The sequence below is a fragment of the Solea senegalensis genome, linkage group LG6, assembly GCF_019176455.1.
Source record: "Solea senegalensis isolate Sse05_10M linkage group LG6, IFAPA_SoseM_1, whole genome shotgun sequence".
NCBI lineage: Eukaryota > Metazoa > Chordata > Actinopteri > Pleuronectiformes > Soleidae > Solea > Solea senegalensis.
Window position 1 is genome coordinate 20,839,072 of NC_058026.1, and position 22,067 is coordinate 20,861,138.

Sequence of the window (22,067 nt, forward strand, 5' to 3'; positions counted from 1 at the left end):
AATAAAAGATGACTGTCGCCCTGAATGTGAATACACTTTCACAGAGAGGATGTCTGGCAAAAAAAAACAAAACAAGCGGCACTGCCAACATTGTTCCTCTCAGTGTGTACACACTGTGAGCTCGTTCAGTGCGTTCACTCCCGACGCCTGTTTCTTCCGTGGTTTATGACTTTCTTTCGTCTCTCTGAATAGAATAAGTGGGAAAGATGTTTTTCATTCTGTCGGTGGTGTCTTTCATGAACCTGCTGTGTGGTTACCATGTCCTCGGTTGTGGTGAGTGGACACTTTTTCATCTGTAATCCAAAAAATACTTCAGGTTGTTTATCAAGTAAATGCAATTATTACAATTTTTAATGTGTGCTGTTTGTAAAACAAAACCTCTCTGTTTCTGCAAACATTGAAGCATTTTAGAATTTAAGTCATTTCAGTATAATACAAAGTGATGTCACTGTTTATACTTGAACGCTGTGTGTATGTGTGTGTGTGTTTCACAGTTATGAACTGTACACATAGAAGTGAGGTAAGACCGTCCAGACTGGTGGTGAAGTACGGTGACCCGGCCTCAGCCGTGTGCTCTCTGTGTCAGTCTTGCCAGAGCAAAGAGCTTCGTCTGGAGGTTTCACTCGGACACAAGACGGGGAATGCCACTGTGTGTCTGTGGAGCGTGGACAGAATGACTGAGTGGGACACAAGCGCCCTGTGCTACTACACTGACCTGTCTGCACGCATGTGCTGCACTTATCTGCCTGTGACTGTTTACAGTAAGTTCACCCGCTTCTGATTGTTTCTGTGCGTGCAGATTTAATAAATGAACAAAAATAGTAGACACACCTAATATATACATACATATATATGTATGTATAGATGATTCAATTAAATTAAATTAAATTAAATTAAATTAAATTAAATAAAATTTCAACAGCATTATTAACATAAATGACAATATAAGAAGTTGAGAAGAAAACAAAGTCATCCTTAAAGGAACTGTTTTAGTAGTAAATTGGGGGATCATGTGTATATTTACATGAAATTTGCAATACATATTATAGTATACTGTAGGCAAGAAGAAATGTACATTTTATTGGTCGTATTGGCTCTTCAAAGGTATCACAACAGGTTTAAAGAACAGGGGGAGGTATAAAATGCCAAAAATTCTTCTCATGACTGAAATCAAGGGATTTTGAAGCAGAAAAAATCCCATTATGATTACAGGGTACTGTAGAAGCTGCAATTGGCAGAGGTGGAAAGAGTACTGATATGTTCTACACAAGTAAAAGCATCAATATTTTTGATAGTACAAGCAAAAGTGCTGGACTAAAAATGTGCTCAAGTTAAAGTAAAAAAAGTAGCTTGTTTGAAATGTACTGTACTGAAATGTGAATCTATCTATCTATCTGTATGTATATGTATATATATATATATATACATATATATATATATATATATATATATATATATATATATCTATGTATCTTCTATCAGTAGTCATGTATTGTGTCTTTTTTTTCTCCAATATTTGTCACTCAGCACAAATGTGTCATTAACAGCCTCATAGTTCATAAATGGTCTAAAATGACTGTATCGGACTAATATTGATATCGGCATCAGACATGAAAAAGTGGTGTCGTCCCATCCCTAGTAGACATGCTGGTGTGTTGTTTTCGGCTCGTATTGCTAACAACGTCTCCAGCCTTAGATATGTCTGCATCCATGTTTTTTAGTACTTTGATGATGTCACTCCCATTTTTCACTTTACAGCAGTGGATGAAAAACACAGATAAAGGCGATTCTAGATTAGAAATACTTAAACTGAAAACCTAACTGTTGTGTGATTGTTTGTTTCTGCACAGAGCCTCCAGACAGTGTGTCCATCAGCTTTACAAACCTCTCTGGCCCGATGTTTGAGGGTCATCAGTACACTCTGCAGTGTGAAGTGCACAACGTTGCTCCAGTTGCAAACCTCACCGTGACCTTCTACAGAGGGTGGACGTCTCTGGGTCAACGACACTCAGACAGCTCAGTTTTGAAACCAGTGACTGAGGTCTTCACTCACAACTTTAATGCCACTGGAGAAGATGATGGAGTTCAGTTCTGGTGTCAAGGCGTTCTGGAACTGGGACCTGAAGGACCACAGCACCCCCCAGTGGTGAAATCACGAAACATTACTGCCACGGTCCACTGTTAGTGTACACTGAGTTTCAGCAGCATACCTTTTACCAGTGAAAACATTTGGGAAAAACCAATGAGAGGGAGAGGGCTTACAGTTGTTCATAGTTAGGCAGCCTACATGGATTTAATGGCCTGTAAACATGCAAACGGTATTATGAAGAAGGAAAACTCAATTGTTTTTCATCCAACAGTTGACTATTCTTCAGGTGTTTATCTTTCTGTCTCATGAACTCACAGATAAGCCTCGGCAGGTGGAGTCACCGCGTCCAGGTCCCATCATTGTCACAGAGGGAGACTCTCTGCAGCTGAACTGCTCTGCTGTGGGAAACCCCAGCCCCTCATACCGGTGGGAGCTGCCGCAACCCACTCATCGCCACGTCACGGGTGACAGTCACGTCATCAACTCTATAACTTCTAAGGATGAAGGCTGGTACGTGTGTCGTGTCAGCAATGATGTGGGAGCCTTCAGTGTTTCATTTGAGGTGGTCGTCAAAGGTGAGGTTCAGACGTAAAATCATTCACATTTCTTTCTTCTCTGATGTGTCTCCATGGGTTTTTCTATCTGGTTAAATAAATGTTAACTCTTTGTAGTCAACTACGTTCTTGCTCTTAAAAAAGATGTTTGTAAAAGATGATTTAGAAAATAGAATTTTTTTTATTTTAGATTAGATTATTTAGATTTTTTTCTAGTAATTTATAACACTTAACATATACAGTGCTTCACTCATTTATTAGACCACCATCCAAAGCCCTAAATTAACAGCATTGGTAATTATCAAAACAATTTTTTTTTATCTTTCTGTAATGGTTAATACACCTGTATGTGGAAGCTATTTAACTGAAATGATATTTTTAATACCATGAACTGTTTGAAAACAAACCCTGACAAAAAAATAGTGAAGCACATTATTATTTCTTGATTTTAGTTCCTGAACAGAAAAAAATGTTTTAGTGGTTGAATGTTATGCTGAATGTAAAAAAAAAGAGGTGAATTCAGTTTGTTATTTGCCAAATAAACAGCAATATTTTATATAATAATACTACTAATAATAATAATTTGTGAAAGATTTCTAAAATATTTATGTTTTCTCGTTTTTAATGACAGGTGGTCTAACACATTTTGTGAAGCACTGTACAAGTTTTAACTCGGGTTCAATTGTCTCAATTATAGCCCAGTGATTGCCAAAGACAGGGTTAGGACCCACAAAGGGGTCACAGGAGATATTTTTTGGGTCCCCCACACAAATGTATTAAACAAATATATCTTGGAAATGATTTGTTTACAAATTCAAAATTATATGTTTACAGATATGACTGTAAATAATTCACCACATGATGCACAAATTTGCCCTTTAAATTGTGATTTGGGTCATGATAGTTTTCAAAAGTGTAGTTTGGGAAACACTGGGACAACCTATTGAGTAAAGATATACACATTTCTATTATCTAAGTGTCTTTTTTAGAGTTCCATATACTATGCTACCCACAATGTAAAGACGCTGCCACTTGTGGTGATGCAATCCTGATAATTCATAACAATAACAAATTGTCCCACCACATTTTAACTTTCTATTTGTCCGTAGGTTTGGAGTTAACCAGCGCACCACAATCAAGCACAACTTCAACAAAAGCAACCACCACAAAGACAACAGTCGTACCTGATAGCAGTACAAGCATCACACCGACACATGGCTTTATAATGTGTGTGCTGCTGTTCTTCTCTGCTGTGATTTGACTTCATACTGAAAAAATGAACAGTATGTATGTCAATAACATGTAATCAAATGCCCCCAAAGTAACACATACATTTACAGTAAATGGCTGACTAACTACTCAAGCATTAACATGGTGGAAACTCATTTTGTAATGTTTGGGACATGCATCTTTTGGAATTATTGAAATCCTTTTTCTTTATCATTTTGTGTGTAACCTTCAGTTACTGAGGCAGACTGATATATTGATTTATTTCATATTTAAATTCTTAATCAAATCCAGTTAAACCTAACCAACAAACATGAATCATGCCACACGCTTCATGTTTGTTCAATTATTTGATTATTCACTTGATTCTAAAAAGTCAGTCAATTAATGTGACTATTTGTAATTATGCTAAAAAAAAATACAGAAGTGAAAAACCAATGATCGCTTTCGTAAGAAAAAAAAAAGACCACCCAATTGTGGATTGATGTATGTACATATGAACACAAGGCAGCAGCAAGTATTGGGTCCTCTTAGATCAACATGATCTGAACCCTGCATTATTTGAATTAGCTCTCATGTGCTGGAGTTTTGAATATTCGATTAATAATACAATTGAATATTCAAATAGCTTTTTTTTTTGCTTGAAATGCCCATCCCTAGTTTGTTTGCATGACCTGTTAAACTCAGAACAACAACAGTCAACTAAACTCCACTGTAGTTAGTTAATATCCATACTAATAGTAATGCTGACCGATGATGGTGAAAATGTTTGAACATGATGATTATATGCATCACCGCAGAATACAAACAAAAAAAAACTGCACATGTTGTGTCATTTTCTAGCATAAACTATATGGACCTTAAATCTCTGAGAACTAATACCTGCTTCTCAGTGCACTCACTCGTCTTCTACTGCTTTATCCTCCACATGAGGGTCACTGGTGCCAGCTGATATAGGGTGAAAGGTGGGGTAAACCCTGGACAGTCCAAACAACCATCCACTCTCACACTCACACTCACACGTACAATCAATTTAGGGCAGGGGTGTCAAACTCATTTTTGTTCAGGGGCCACATACAGCACAATTTGATCTCAAGGGGGCCAGACCAGTAAAAATAGTAAAATAATAGCATAATAACCTATGAACAACAAGAACCCCTTTGTTTTTTCTCCTTTGTTTTACATTTACTGAAGGATAATTTTACAAAACATGAAATTTCAAGTGCAATTTCAACAATATCATGCCTAAATTTACTGTTTACACAGCACACGGGATCTCTAAAGGCACAAACATTTAGTCACGGGTATCTGGAGCATTTGACATTACGTTTAGATTAGTGTGAAATTTTAACAAATTCATCCTGTGGGCCGATTGGACCCTCTGGCGGGCCGGTTCTGGCCCCTGGGTCGTATGTTTGACACCCTAGATTTTGTCCAATTTGCCTCATCCCCAAATCTGCATGTTTTTGGACTGTTGGAGAATCCCGAGAACTCAGAAGGGTATTGTATTGTGGAAGTTCCTTAAAGAGACATTTCCTACAAGTACATGTTTAAATTAAAACTACACGTTTGATAAGTCAGATTTGTATAATGCAGTCTCTGTGCTGTCATGAAGGGTTTCTGGAGAAAAGTAAAATGGATGAATGTATATTTTGCATTAATAGTGACAAACAAACTCAGCATCAATGCTCAGTGCACGGTTGACTCAGGTATATACTGTTATTATGCAAGTCTAGCGTCTGAGTGACTCAGTGTTTTTGTGAATATAAGTTTGACTTTGAAATCAGCTGTATAGAAAATTGTTACTTTTGCTTATTCTCTGAATACCTGAAACAACACACACTCACACACACACACACACACACCAAGCAAAGGTTGGCACTTTTACTCCAACTCTGCGGTTGAATCAGCTGTTTTAGCATTAGATGCTAACTCTGCAGATCAATGCTCCTCCTGGTCTATTAGTCATACTGGCCCTATTAGCATCAGCTATTAGCATCTTTTCATCAATACCATTGATCACGCAGCTCTGGCTTCAGCACGGAGCAGAGCACAAAGATAGAACAGGACATTTAACTGATCGCCCAGTCACACTCAACTTACATAATGTAAACATTTTGCCTTTGGAGATGAAATTATCTGTCAGCTAATCAGTTATCAATTGATCGTCATCACACAAGGGTGAGAACTTATTGATTTTGACTATTTCTAAAATTACTGTCACTTACGAGATGGTGTTGATTTGGGAAGTATAATATTAGGGCAGTTCAAGTGTAAAAACCACTTATGGCAAGACAGAACATAGGATCGATAGACAGGATATTCACCACCGATATCTACAACGCCATTCTTACTGCTCAAAACTACAGTTACAGATATCTGTAATTCAGTTTTTACTGGTCAGAATGACGTCACAGATCTCTGTAATTCAGTTTTTACTGGTCAGATTGACGTCGCAGATATGCAAAATTCAGTTTTTACTGGTCAGAATGACGTTACAGATATCTGTAATTCAGTTTTTACTGGTCAAAATGACGTCGCAGATATGCAAAATTCAGTTTTACTGGTCAGAATGACGCTACAGATATCTGTAATTCAGTTTTACTGGTCAAAATCATAATCTGTAATTCTTTTACTGGTCAGAATGACGCCACAGATATCTGTAATTCAGTTTTTTACTGGTCAAAATGCACAGATATCTGTAATTCGTTTTACTGGTCAAATGTTATCTGTTTTACTGGTCAGAATGACAGATATGCAAAATTCAGTTTTACTGGTCAGAATGCAGATATCTGTAAAATTCATCTGTTTTTACTGGTCAGAATGACGTCACAGATATCTGTAATTCAGTTTTTACTGGTCAAAATGACGCCACAGATATCTGTAATTCAGTTTTTACTGGTCAGAATGACGTCGCAGATATGCAAAATTCAGTTTTTACTGGTCAAAATTACGTCACCGATATCCACAATTCAGTTTTTACTGGTCAAAATTACGTCACGGATATCCTCAATTCAGTTTTTACTGGTCAAAATTATGTCACTTTTGCCATTGATGTGTATGGGGTGTGTCATTATAGATATCCACAATTCAGTTGTGAATATCTGTCTAACTGAATAGTAGATATCTCCAATTCCAGTTTCACATATCTACAACCAAATTTAACAAAAGTTCAAGATATCTTTAATTATCCTCAGTTGAAGATATCCTCATTGTCCTTTTTAGATATCTTGAATTAAGTTTCAGATAGTCAGAATGAAGTCGTAGATATCTGTTATCCACACTGTGAAATATTGCAACATTTTGTGTGGCAATATTCTGACACTTTTGAGACTTTGAGCAGAGGATTTTAAAATGTTTTTAGTATATAATTTTTTAAACTGATCTTATAAATAAACATCAAACTTTTTGTGGATCAGCATGAAAAAACTATTGATATTTCTGTCCACTAGATGGTACCAAGTGCTCACTCTCACTCGAGCTTCAGCGCGAGTATATTGCGAATACTTTGTATATCACAATATCGTGATAATATCGTATCGTAGTGATGATTCCCACCCCTACTGCCTATACACTATGTCAGCACTCTATAGCATGGTCAGGTAAAGATTATTGTGATTTACTTATGTTTAGTGGGTGAGTCTGTGACTTACTTTCCCTACAGTCAAAATCAGTTTTCATATCTTTTTGAATTGTCAATAACAAAAAAAAAAAAAAGAAGCAACTTCCTGGTATTGAACTGTGAGTAGGGGCTGTTTTTTTTCGGCAGTGGTCAAATGTTAATGACATGTTATACATTAATAAATAGCCCGCTTATGAAGCTTTTTGTTGTCTTAAAAATGCATTTGCTGACAGCAAACCTGTGTGCTTTCCCTGAACACAACAACAAAAACCTGGAAGGAATTATTTTATGTTTTTATTATACTCAACTCTATAAGAAACAGCAATTCCTACACTAAATTATTACTTACTTACTTACTTAAGTGCTTGAATAAGGAAAAACAATGCACGAAATATCAATATTACCCAGGAAATATTTTTTGTCATATCACATGCTCTGTTACAACTGGAGTCTGTAAACTGTAAACACAATAGTGTGTGTGTGTGGACTTTCACTAATGATACCTTCTGTATTTGTAGGTTTACTGGTGAAAAACATCACTCCACCTCCACGATGACCCCATTAAACGTGACTGAGTGTGTGAGGGATTTACACAAGGAGAACTTTACATACCAAAAGCTTTTAAGCTGATAAAGTCGTACCAAAATTCATATGAAGGAAGACATCAATTTTCTCTCACACACACACACACTCAGAGAGTCTAAGAGTCTAAGGTCTCTGCTGCTTATTTCCACAGTCTCTCTGAAAGGAAGCATATCTGTGGGGAGCAGAGGCCAGGGCGCACACACACTCCCAAGTTCCTGGAGAAGTGCTGTGTCAGCAAGGGGCTACTGTTTACATTTACACACACACACACACAGATGATATAGACATACAGCATCTTCAGCACTACGGTGGTATGAAGTTTAGATTCACATAAATGTTACTTGCAGTCATTTGCCATTCCACCCGGCAACAAAGAAATAATTCATGTGTTCATAAATATTTTGAATAGCTAATCCTGTAAACGGCGTGTGGTCACATGTCAGGCAAGGAAAATGTCACTGCGCCCAGTCTTATATAAAGTATCTTACCAGAAAATTACATTTTTTTATACTATATTAAAGTATATGATATTTACTGTACTTAAGTATCAAAAGTCATTTTCTGATATTAAAAAATTGAGGAGTTAGGATTGAGCCATACTATTTGCATCTACAGTGTTACCAAAGTAGAGATTAGTGTTTATTTTAACTAATACCAGTCCTCAGTACCTCAAATGGTATCTTGACATAATCTGACATGTATCTGAAATGACTTTTGGTAGAAATTCTTTTTTATAATAATACTTAAGTAAAATTCCTTAAGTATTTGACATTTACTGTACTTAAGTAACAAAAGTGTATGAAAGATGTGCAAAAAAACTGTAGTGTAAAGCAGCTCATCAAGACGCTGAGGAGTGTTTTGACATTTGCAATTTGACATAAGGCTGCAGTGTGGAACTCGTGGTGATGTTTGTTGACGTTATTATTCCTCCTCTGTTCAGAAGGATGTTAGCATTACTATCAGACCTGAGTGAGGGAGCGTTTGTGTATATACACCAGCAACGTAGGGGCAAGAAGTATGCAACCGTTTTTTAATGTTTGCAGTTGCCTTTGTCTGTCTTAATGTAACTGATAGTGTGAACTTGTGACATCTGTACAGTATTGTAACACTATTATTGTAAGATGTTAAGAAAATGGCACATTTGTGAACTTTTTAGTTGTACTTTTTTTTTTTCATATGATAGTGTAACAGGTCAATTATCAAAAGTACATTAAGAATATTGTTGTCACTTGGACAATGTCCGTCTCATCTTCCCCGTCACACTTTCCATGGTTCCCCTCTCTGTTTTTCCATCTTTTACGTCGCAGCTGCAGCCGTCTTTTCACGCCAGCATGCATCCTGCGCTCATTCTTCTTCTGCCCTGTCTCTGAGTTTCGGTGCCATGAAAACAAAAGTGGACCGTGTCAGCTTTCCCCCAGCACACGACCGGGATCACGCCTGTGCACCGCACACCCACACGGTTCCGCCCACATGCACACACACACACACACACACACACCAGGCAGCAGGCGCAGGAGAGATGAAGGTGCAGAATCTGAGCCGAGCGAGGTGCATTAAAGAGGAAATAAGAACAGGAGAGAGAGAATGGCACGCACAGCTTGACATTTAAACAGAGGATTTCCTTTCTGTACCCCGTCTTCCCTCTGCTCTCTCTGTTTACATAAGGAGAGACTCTTCATATTGTATGAAACTGTGTTCACTCTGGATGGGACTCAATACTCTCTAACAGTCTCGGTTTGTTTATTTGGCAACAATCTGATTTATGAAAAATAACAGCAATGAAGGAATTCAACCTGCATAGACAGTTTTGATGCCACCACTCAATAGCCAAGTGTTATCATCCTCTGCTCTGCTGTGGTGTCAGCAGACTGTCTTCCTGTGGCATTTTAGCCAAAAGGTGATGGATGTCTCTGGCCACCTCTTTGCTCCCTCTTGGGGCATTTTATAAAACACTTAAGACACTATCACAGTCAGCAGGCCGGAGAGAAAACATAAGATTTCCTTTTCTTTTTCTTACCTCGGGTTTTCTTATCATTTCAGCTTTGTCTTCATTTTCCCTCCTTGGCCTCCTCCGACTCCACAGACTGAATCTTTTATCAGCGGTCAGATGTTTCTTTCCTTTTCTGACCGTCGTAGTCTGTGATTTAAGAAAAGTTGAGCGGACACAGTGAAAGCGGCTCATGATATCACATAGGTGTTAGGGTGTCTTTAAATTGTGTGATTGTGAAGAGTGGTGAAGATATGGAAGAAATGAAAAGTCCACTGTGTAACATTTAGAATTTAGATAATGCTTTCAACACACTTTTGTTTAGGTTTTGTAGCTTTAGAATAAGGCTTTAAATGTAGGTAAGGCAGGGGCCTTGCTTTAAGGAGGCCGCCATCTTGTGGCGCCATGTTTCCACAGCAGCCTGAACCTTTGAGGAGGAAGATACTCATACACACAAAGAAGAACAGCTCTGTCCACATAAATCAACAAAAGAAGTAAGAGGAAAAGGCAACAGAAGAGAGAGGTATGAGAAGGCCTTGCTTCCCTTGTCTGTTTACAGAGGCGACATCTTCCTTATACCACGTTACCTGCAAATGCAAAGCGAATCACAGCATTTATACAATACGTAAAAGACCGAGACGGGTGAAGCCTTTCTTTGCGTTCATTTCGTTCGTTATTGTGTAACAAGCTGGAAAGCGTACGATGATGGACGAAAACGACCAAGACGTAAGCTACAGTTGCAGTGAAACGACTGCAACACATGTGGCCAGAGTTTAGTGGTTTGTCCCTGCAGCCAGAAAAGAGAGAGCGACTGTCAGGCACTCGGGTTCACTCACTGTGGTTTTATTTGGGGGATTATCCGGAAATATTGAAAATGCCGCTCTTCATCGATCTCTCTCTCATCAGCAAAACACCAACGAGTAATATTCCCATCTCACATTCCACCGCCATGAAATCTGCGCTCATTTCAATCTATGTCGGGTCAGGCATAATACAAATAACCCCTTTTATCTCTTAATCTGGCACGGAGCAACTGTGTCACCACACAATTTCATCAGGGATTTATAAAGTATTCTGACTCTGATTCATGGTCCCTATGTTGATGCCTGCAAATTAGCAGTTGGCACTGCCCTCTAGAGGAAGGGTTCCAACGTCCATTCCGACGAAAAAAAGACGCAGTTATGTGAGGACAGTTGTGTGTGTTTTCATATTTCTACTTTACTTTAGGAACTCCCTGCTCTGACGTATGCTGTTTGTTTTCTGGACATTTGCATAACTATGTCATTATTGTGTCTGCAGACTTAAATTCATCAGCCTGTTGGTCCATCCATCCATCCATCCATCCATCATGTGTTCATGCAGTCCTCAGAGTCTCTGTCAGAGTCATCCTAATCACAGTGAGAGGCTTGGTCTTATTGTCTTCTCTGGATCCCAGTCTCAGGTGTGTTTCTCCTTGGACCTCGCCCTGTATCAATGGTGGGTGTGGTCAGGTGTGGCCAGGTGTGGTCAAGAGTGTCCTCTGTTGCCACCCACACCCACACAATGATGTCATTAACATTACATCTGTATCACTGCAGCAGATGGCAGAACATTTTTTAATGTGGTGTTAGGTAGATCTTTAGGAGTCACCTCTTTATTTTTGCAACTGCAGCAGTTATTTCTTTTACGACCACCTGGGGGCAGCAACAACAAGCCATAAACGTAACACTGTTATACGTATGTATATGTACATATGCTGTACATTAGTTTATATTACACACTTATTAGGAAGCAGTTATAGAGCAGTATATACATTGATCTGGAGTCATGTTTGTGGTGTTTGTTTGGCATTTTGTGATTTTATTTGGGATTTATAAATGCTTTTTGTTAAATCAGCTGCCTACTGCAACTCTATTGGGATGAGGTTGGTCAGTTTGTAGTATATAGATGAACATTTGGAACAATGGGAGAATTCTAAAATTCAATTCAATTGGACAAAATACACAGGAACGCATGGTAATTGGGATATGGGGTGTGTGTATATTTGAATATATATATGTATATGTACAGTATATATACAAAATTAATGGTGTGCTTTTCTATTTTTTGTGAAAAACAGTACATTTGAAAAACTCATGGATAACAAGAATAATTATATTTTGCCATTACAAATATCATTTGAGTGAAAGAGCTTCCAGTACAGAAGCATAAAAAATGATATTGATAACTACCAATGCTGTTCATTTAGGGCAGCTGTGGCTTTGGCTGGTGGTCTAATAAAAAAACTGTATATGTGGCAAAAAGGCACTAACTTTTGCAGCCACTTTTCAGATGTTGTTTAAGGTTAAACAAACATAGCACCAACCTTACTGGTTTGAGCGACTGCATATAGAATTAATGGGAAAATGTGTTTTAGGAAAACAAAGCTAGTAATGGTGCTTCAGTACCTGCAGACTGCAGCACTTGGAGGAGTCTCAGGGGGATGCTGTTCAGACGGAGGATTCCTCCTGATGTGTGTGTGTGTGTGTGTGTGTGTGTGTGTGTGTGTGTTCAGGCAGGGCTGGTCAGTGTGCTGGGTCAGAATGCTGGCGAGGTACTTTCAGAGTTCCAGAGACGCACTGATCAATAATTGCTTTAAATAGGGACACAAATACCTGCATACAGCATTAATCTCAATATCTGGGTCCCATTTAAGAGGGAGGCATTTTGCTGAATAGATAGGCTGGATGGCAACCGCACACATGCAGGTAGGTATACAGTAAGTGGCTGGAGAGCCCCAAACACCACTCAGGAGCTTCCCAAGTGTTAATTAGCAGTTGCTCGGGAGGATAATCCGGACCCCAAACACACACACACACCTGAAAACAGAAAGAATAAAACAAATGTAACCCTGGATTTCTAAAGCTTTCTAAGCATGTTTAGATCTCACTGCATGGATCATGGATTAACTTTAATATAAACCTCCAGCAGATTGAATTCTTAAGATTTTGTGGAAAACTGTTGACTATGCTGTGACATTAGTAGAGATGTTCATGGTGCCGGACAGGAGGTGAATGAATGAATTAGTGAATCAAGCTTTATCTGTGGTGTCTCCAGCAGGTGAACTTTCTCCCTCATCCCCAGTGGAACGATCTCAACAACAATTGTTGCAGATATTTATGCCGCTTCAGGATGAGCAGGAAACACTTTGGTGACCCTCTGACATCTCACAGAGCGCCACCAACGGGCGGAGAATTGACCTTAGTTTATTGTTGTGTAAAGTAGTTTTAGGTTATATACAGCACGGACACGACTGTGGTCAGACTCTCATTAAATGTCCAGCGACATTTAACGGTGAGAGCACAGGCTGTAAGAGAAGTAGAATTCATCAGGGAAGTGCAGTGGCCTTCACACACAACAGAGGATATTGTTCTTCTGCATTTGTGACGGAAGATCGTGCTTCAGAAATGTGAAATGCATGCTCAGTGACTACACAATATAAAAGGCTTATTCTAAGAAATGTTTTTTATTAACTTACAACTGTTCTCGTGGGTAGTATATTTCATTTCTGAAATAAATGAAAAAAATAAACCTAGATATTACACACTGGGCTTCTGAGTTCTGAGTTCAATTTTATTCTGTTATAAACTTCAAGATGTTTGAAAAAGGAGAAAAATCCAACGTGCTTATTTTTGTCGATGCTTCTTTTCTTTAAATCTATCTTATTATGTCTATAATTCAGTTGTGTGTGTGCGTTTCACCTTTTCTGGTGTAAACACCTGGTCTGAAAGTACACATTATAAGGCTTTGCATTTTGATTGTAGGTTAAGATTAATGTTAACTGGTTTTGGTTAAGTTATGGATATGGTTTTGTTTTGGCTGCCTCAAATGAATGGAACTTAACAAAGTGTCCTAAGAACATCATGTACAAATGTCTTCTTTTGATTTTGAGGACCAAGGTTCCAGCTGGAATGAATGAGTGAATGTGTTTATGTGCTCTACTGTAGTATTTGGCCCCATTTAAGGTTAGAGTTAGGGTTAAGGTAAGGGCCTACTGGAATGCATTAAGTCTTATATGTGTGAGTGTCTTCATACCACAGAGAGACGCGTGTATGTCTGTCTCTCTCTCTGTGAGAGTATGTGTGTGTGTGTGTGCGGCCTTCAGGGGATTTGTGTCCACGGCCCTGGGGCGTGCGTCGTGGACAGCTTGCTGTTGGATTGATAGAGTGACGTCAGCGCGCCGTTACCTCGCTCTGAGGGCAGGATTAGTTGGGAGCAGCAGAGACGACGCTCCGGTAATCTCCCGGTAATAAATGGTGGGAGACGCTCACGTTTGGAAGTGCGGCGACTGTCCGACGCCGGAGGAACTCCTGATATGATCCGTGCATTTGAGTCATGATGGGCCTCTTTTTGCCGCTGCAGCAAACCGACGCGCCCCTGCCAGGTACATGCAGCAGCAGGTGAGCTGGACACACAACTCGTCTCAGGAGGATTTACCTTTGCAAGGTGTTCACAGGCTGGACTGTCCAACTGTCTGTCTGTCTGTCAACAACTGCCGCGGTTTTATTTGTTACTGCACACGCACGCGCATGTACTGTATGGGTGAGCGTGAAGGTAGCACTTTGGAGATTATTGTTGTTTACATCTTCCGTGCAAAAAGTCAAACTGTAAACAACTTCCTTTTTTTCTCTTCCTATTCAAGGGTTAGTTCATGCGAACACACACACATACACACACACACACACCCTCACTTCAGAAGACTTGGCATTGACTTACATTCATTCAGTTGGAGACTTACTTTAACCTTAACCATAACTACTACTGACCTAATCCTAACCATGACCCTAACCCCTTACCCTCACCTCAGCCTAACTTTATTAAAACATGTTTTCACCTTAAATAATTAACGTTATAAGGATTTTTATCTATCTATCTATCTATCTATCTATCTACTCTCCTACTGTGGACTGTCACACTGATGGGGCTCAAAGTTTTTGCGCAAAAAAAACAAAACAATGAAGCTTAACAAAGTATTTTCCCATCTCACCTCCCGCCGTTTCTCTGTCTGTCGCGTCTTACATTAAAGAAAGAAGAGGCAGAACCATCAAGGACCTTTTCCTGTCGTGGCCATAAAGACTCTCATAGGCGTTTATGGTTTGACTGTCACCTACTTGGCACTTGCCTCTAAATAACCCACTGGTCCATAAGAAGGCGATGGATACTAAACTCCACGGGGAAATTCTCTAACCGCCGTGTTACTACCGGCTTTTACTGTAACTTCACTTTCTTTAACGGATCCGTGTGAGGTGAAATCCAGTGAGCTGTAAGGATGAGCGCGCGCTGCCTCCACTGTTGCAGCAATGGAAGAGATAGAGAGAAAGAGAGAGAGAAAGGGGGCGGGGGGGTACACGGACGTCTCTGAAGTTACGCTCTTTTTTTTTTATCAGTGTCTGTGTGCGTGTGCGTGTGCGCGCGATGTTGGTCTTCACTGAGAGCAAAACCTAGTCCTAATGAGCCTCATTTGGTAACGTAACTCTGGTGAACTGTGGTGACGTTAATGTCTGCGTTAAGGTTAGTCATATAGATGTGATGGTCAAGGTTAGGGAACGAGGGAATGCGTAATATCCACGAGTGTTCTCAGTTAAATAGCCGTCTAAAAGTGTGTGCGTGTGCGCGCGCCCGTGTGTGGGGGCGGTGCGCTGACTTGGGGGTGAGAGAGTATAGGCTACTACTGGACACGAGAAGGGAGAGAGGCGACAGTGCTGTTTGGTGTGAGTCTTCTTGTGAGCAGCAGATACACCGCTGTGCGTCTTTACGCTCAGAGATCAGCTGGTGCTGGTCCACTCACTGAACCCCCTGTCTCTCTCTCTCTCTCTCTCTCTCTCTCTCCCCCCTCCTCTTTCTCTCTCAGCAGCAGCAGCTGTCTCACCTGCACAGCGGAGGAGGACGGCGGTGGATCTCCTCCTCAGCGGACACTTCTTTGCTGAGCGTCAGTTTTACTTAGAGCATGGAGGAGACGCCGGCGCGGTAACTTCTACCACCAGAGGAGACCTCTCTCCACGATGAGCCGTTAAACCCCCGCTGCTGCTGCCTGTGAATCCTCCGGAGAGTGGAGTGACCATCTCCCAACAGAAGTAGAGAGAGGCCTTTGTCATTCGTGTGTTTCGGTCTTCAGATGGACCGAGTGCCCTCGGCACTGGCCGCTAAGATGCGCTGGATCACGCTGGTGTTTGCCGGCTTGACTTTCTGGGGCAAAGTGACTATTTGTAACTGTTTCGACTACGAGGAGCCAGACTACGACTATTATGAAGAGGAGAGAGCGGAGACCATTGACTACAAAGACCCGTGCAAAGCCGGTGAGTCATCTATTTACTGTTTTTTATATTTAAAAAAACCCAAAACAAAACATGGGAAAAGAATGTTTGCATCGCGGCTCTGAGATGGCACGTGTGCGCGTGAGATGACAGCGCGCACACACACACACACGCGCGCGCGCGCGCGCGTGTGTGTGTGAGTGAGTGAGTGAGTGCGTGTATGTGCACTTAAGTCCAGATGTCCCTCAATCCGCAACCTTCATAACAAATAAGTCATGGTGCACGTGCAGTCCGGTGACTGTTCTGCTTTAAGCCAGTTTCTTCCTCGAGGGGCACTTTCCCCCGCACGCACACACATTCAGCTCATGCATCACCTGTGGTGAACTCTTCATAGTGTAAGGGCACAGGGTCTGCACGTGCGAGTGTTTAGCGTGCATCTTGTGTGTGTTTGCGCGTGCACAGATGGTAAATCAACCATCATGGAAGATGAGAAACATCTGGACCAAAATATGTGCTGATGCGCTCTCTCTCTCTCACTCACTCACTCACACACACACACACACACACACACTCACACTCACACACACGCATACATATAAACGATGAAATGAAGATATTTAATGACAGACTTGACTTGGAGCTGTTTGTGGTTGTCTACATGTCTGTGTAAAGCATCATTCTTTTATTTGTCTGTTAGAACTCTGTTAGAACTGTTAGGACTCCTTTTCTGGCATAAACACTGACTTTGTCAGGACCAGTAGTCCTCATGGGGACCGAAACCTGGTCCTAATGAGGCACAGTCAATTTTTTAAGGAACTGGTTAAGTTAAGTGTTGAGATTTGAATTGTGCTTAGGTTAAGGTTAGGGTCAGGCAGTTAGGGTCAATGCAGTGTCCTCAGAAGAATAGCTGTGCAAACCTTGTGTGTGTGTGTGTGTGTGTGTGTGTGTGTGTGTGTGTGTGTGTGTGTGTGTGTGTGTGTTCCACCCATATGAACTAATGTTTTTTAACATAAATGCTGCAGTTTCACGAACTTTAAAGTAAAACCCTCCATTACTCACTTCTTTAAATGTCTTGTGTCCTATTTTTGGTGTCACCATCTTAATCGAGTTAGAGCTGAATGAACCAGAAAGGTTTCTGCAAATGTGTGATGCAGTTCTGGCACCAACATAGATTTATTTTCTAACATCTTATATGAGCACACATAGCACAGATTAAAAGTCCTTTTCATTCAATGAAATTTGCTTTACCAACATAATAAATACATTAAAGCAAAAATCTGAAGACACATTAGGTGTGTCAGTTGATTCCACACAGATGAGATGGATGACTCCTCTCCTCTCTCCTGAAATCCAGTCTTCCCTGCTTTCCCTGCTGTTTGTGTGTAATAGCAGCACTGTTGTGTTTTAAAACAGTGTACATGTATAACATGTATTTTCAAATATGTTTATTTTAATGGCACTTTGTGATGACACGTTGGACCGATAAGAACTCCACCCAGAACACTGAGTGTCCACACGCTGACCGACACACACATTCCACTCATACCAAATACACAAACCTGACACTGGCCTGTGTGTGTGTGTGTTTGTGTGTGTGTGTTCCATATGCATGTTACACTGATCTCTGTGTAGGTGATTTTCATGTTGATACTGCAGTCCCATGACTGTGGCTTTCACCTATGCCAAGAACTTACTGTGTGTGTGTGTGTGTGTGTGTGTGTGTGTGTGTGTTTGGATGGCAGCCCGGCAGTTTATAGGGAGACAGTCAGTCTGTGTAACTGACTGACTTGTGTAGGTTAAAATTAGGAAGTGAGAAAACACAGCTAATGTTTTTATTTACTTGAAATATAAGGAATGGAGTTGCTGGTAAAAAAGAGTCTACATACATGTGCATTTATAGAAAACAAATAATTTCATTGCACGAGCTCATATTATTTAAACATTTCAAGCTCTGTTTGGATAAAAAAAAGAATCCAATGTCTAATCAAATCGGCAGAGTCTGTCCACGGTGTCCACAATTGTTGGCAAAACACAGGCAACAAGGCTCCTGTGCTTTTCCACTATACAGTACGGTTCAGCTCGGCTCGACTCTACTTGGTTTTGGTATCAGGCACGTCGTTTTCCATTACTTCATAGTACCTCCTCAACGTGGATGGGGTCGTCATAGCACGGCTGCATGAAACTGCTCTTTTATATGTGACACAAACTCACAAACTAGTTGTTTTCATACTGAATCATTAGAATAAGTTAATTAAAAAGATTAGTTCAGTACTTCCTGCATGACTGCCGCACAGACTGACACAGTCAATGAACTCAAATACGACTGAACGGGTTGTGATTCAGCTCACGATCAGCCGGCTTTCAGCAGTGCTGTCGCTAAATACACCAGACTCCTGTTAAATATTGAGATTTGCTAAATGTTGGAGATTAACGCATGTTTCAGGCTTCTTTAAGTCTTTTGAACTGATAGACAGTTTAACATTATTCAGTTTGATCCTTGTGTCAGACATCATGCTCATGACTCTTCCAGCCACGACACTCTGACCAATCAGTGGCCGGCAGTCTGTCGATAGCACATTTTAGTATCGGCTCAGCTCGCTTGGAACCTCACCAGAGCAGGTACTGATGCTAATGATAAAGCAAACAAAACTGATTAGAGTCAAGCCGAGCTGGAACTATATAGTAGATAAGCGCCAAAAGAGAATAACCCTGTCTAAGAGCTCTGCTTGAGCAGTGTAGTGTTGTGGCTAACACCTGTGTTAATATATTTGTAAAATGTGACTCGATTCGCTGATGATTGACAACTTGAACATATCTCAACCTCTGCCTCATGCAAAGCAACAGACCTACAGAGCAGTTGGGCGGCGCTTAGCGCTGCTCCATTCAAAGTGAATGAGAAATAGTTCAGCTGTTGCCTCCACCACGCAACGGTGAGTCCAGTTTTACAGCAAACCTAGCTTAGACGTGTGCATTTGACTGGGGCCAATAGATTACAAAAGAAATAATAAGAGTGTGGCTCAGATTCACCTGTGCACAAACCAGATGTCTGCAAATGAAGCATGATTCAGGTCTGTGGCTTCTCCTGTAGCGAGCGCTGCACTAACTCTCGAGGCACAATGAGGTTAAACATGAGCCCAGATTATGAGAGTAAAAGCATCTCCATATTAAAAACATCATCCCATTGAAAGCGTCCTGATTTGATCCCACACAGAGAGAGAGGGGGAGAGAGAGAGATAGAGAGAGAGAGAGAGAGAGAGAGAGATCACATTTTATCACCAATTAAGTCCAAAGTCAAACGGGTTCACATTACGTTTCTTGCTACTGTAGCAAATGTCAATGAAAAGTGAATTCCATTTTCTCTCCATAGTTGATTCATCGTGCAAAATGTGTTAACTCAATGTTTTGGTTTTGTATTTATTTGATGATGAAGAAACCAATAAGTCAGTGACAGGGAGGGTGAGGCACAACATTTTTTTTTTCACGGTCCTTGTCTGGACTTGAGTACGGAACAGTGTCGGTGTATGCATGTTTTGTTCAGATTAAATGCAGCTCAAATATCTGCCTCCCTTTAGTCATGCCCTTTGGCATGCTTTAGTCTGGTCTTTGCTTCTGCCACTTGTTCCTTGAATGGATTTTTGATTCGGCCACTTTATGAACAACAATCATAAACAATCATCATCTTCAAAATGTTTATTCTAACACTTAAAGCACCAGTGAGTAACTTGAGTAACTGCTAGTGTCATTTTCAGTGTTATGACCTCACTCACTTAACCTAAAGTTTGTTGCCATCTCACTTTGCTAGTGTAGCTTCTATCGGTGTCTCCACAGACACCAAACCTAAACACTGCTACACTGAAACACACAGTCTTAAATCAGACTAGAGCTTTAACATTTTAACTGTCTATGTCTATCCCAAAATTGCATGAAAATGTGGAAATATTTTCAAACTAACCACATTACTTTGCTGTTAAATCAGTTCTGTACATTTGACTTTAAAGCTTCCAGTCCCAAACCTCATATCCCCTTCCTTTTCAGTCCAGCTTTTATTTTTCCTATTATTGGATGTAGGACTATTTACGATTATTTTCATAATTTTTGATAAAATCTGTCCATTATTTTCTTGATTAATCGAGTACTTGTTTTGTCTGTAAAATGTCAGAAAATGCTGATAAATGGTGATTGGTGTTTGCCAAACCCTGGAAAATATTCACATTTAAGATACTGTATAATCAGAAAAGGTGTTCACTCAAACTGATGACTCGATTAATCGATTACCATTTTGATAATCAATTAATCGCTGCAGCCCAATTATATTTATTACAATTCCAGGATTTTTTTTTTTTTATTTAACCTATCACAACAAGCTTCTGAATCGCTGTCTTTCTTTAATGGCATCCTAACTGTATGTATCATACATAGTGTGAGGACTCGTGCTGGAATAGAATGGTAATAGGAGTTTCCTTGATTTCAGTCATGTAAAAACTTTCTATATACACGTATTTCTGACTTCATCTCAGTTGCCTTAAAAGTTAGATTCATTCAAGTCCATTCTTGATATTGGAAATTAGATGAATTGCCTGAAGTCCGCTTTTCTCACATAGTATGTCTTTGCTAATGATACAAATTATTACGTGTGAGGACATCCACTGTCCACTGGGGCTTCAACTTTTTTAGCTTTTTAAATTTTTTTTTATTATATGTTATGTTCACAATGTATGTGTAAATACCCAGAAAAATCACCTTGCATCTTACTCGCAATAGATACCATTCGATTCTGTTGCACCATCTTACACACATGTCCCGCCGCCACTCTCACTCACAAAGAAATGTTATTAAATAAACACGACATGCATACCGCATACAGGTATATATATATATATATATATATGTACATATATATATTTATTTGCGATACATACAAATCTGCTCAGCTGCATGAAGTCGAGGTTTTACATGCACACTCGGAGATTATTGTTATTTTCAGATTAATCTAAGATGAAAATGATTACTTTGCAGCCATATCATAAACTCAATCGGATACCAGTTTTTGTGTGTGTGTGTGTGTGTGTGTGTGTGTGTGTGTGTATGCGCCGCTTGTAAGATGTGGAAGAGCGGCTCATTCCAGGCTTGACCCTGTGGCATCAGTCTGAGTGGTTGGTATTCCGCCTCCTGTTTTCGCTGGGAAAACACTAGGGGAATATTTGGCTGGATGCTTATCTCCTCTGAGTCCCGCGCTGGTAGACAGGAGAACACACACTTCCAGGCCTTTGTGAAGTGATTTCCCCATGCGAGCACACACAGGCACACATTCGATACACACATGCAGAGCTCCCTCCATTCACTCGCGCTTATCTCTTCCTGGTTGTCTGCATCCTGCTACTCAGCTGGAGATGACACACACGCGTGCGTGCACACACACACTCACTTGGACGTGCGTGAGCTCCTACACTCACTCAAGAGTCATTCATGCTTCCTTCCAAATCACTGTTCTCGTAAAACGCTCACACATACACACACACACACACACACACACACACACACAGCAAAAGCTAAACAAACCTCAGTGTCCGAATGAAGCTGTTTCTTCAAGAGTGACCCAAAAGGCCGACTGCTTGTTCTCCTCTTCAAATACAATAGTCTGTCGCAGGGATGTGTAGTAACAGTATGTACGATACATATTGTACGTATGCTCATGGACAAACATCTCAGAGTTTAGATGTCACAGCCCAGG

General features: G+C 40.2%; 2 protein-coding genes across 5 annotated transcripts in view; both read left to right on the top strand.

The window, feature by feature from the left end:
• LOC122770629 (cell adhesion molecule 1-like) lies at positions 1-4,009 on the top strand. Its single transcript, XM_044027589.1, has 5 exons — positions 1-273; positions 495-761; positions 1,851-2,180; positions 2,407-2,664; positions 3,753-4,009. Exons 1-5 carry the CDS (start codon positions 207-209, stop codon positions 3,902-3,904), a joined length of 1,074 nt encoding a protein of 357 aa, XP_043883524.1. The 5' UTR covers positions 1-206; the 3' UTR covers positions 3,905-4,009.
• A 10,324-nt stretch (positions 4,010-14,333) lies between these two features.
• The window catches only part of tll1 (tolloid-like 1), a 44,402-nt gene continuing 36,668 nt past the window's right edge, over positions 14,334-22,067 (top strand). The window contains exons 1-2 of one of the 4 annotated variants that reach the window (XM_044029115.1): positions 14,334-14,482; positions 15,934-16,378. In XM_044029115.1, coding sequence (XP_043885050.1) covers positions 16,198-16,378 — 181 coding nt within the window. In that variant the 5' untranslated portion in view covers positions 14,334-14,482; positions 15,934-16,197. Of the gene's footprint in view, positions 14,483-15,581; positions 16,379-22,067 lie in introns of those variants that run through there. The other 3 variants (XM_044029113.1, XM_044029116.1, XM_044029112.1) reach the window with 3 other exon arrangements.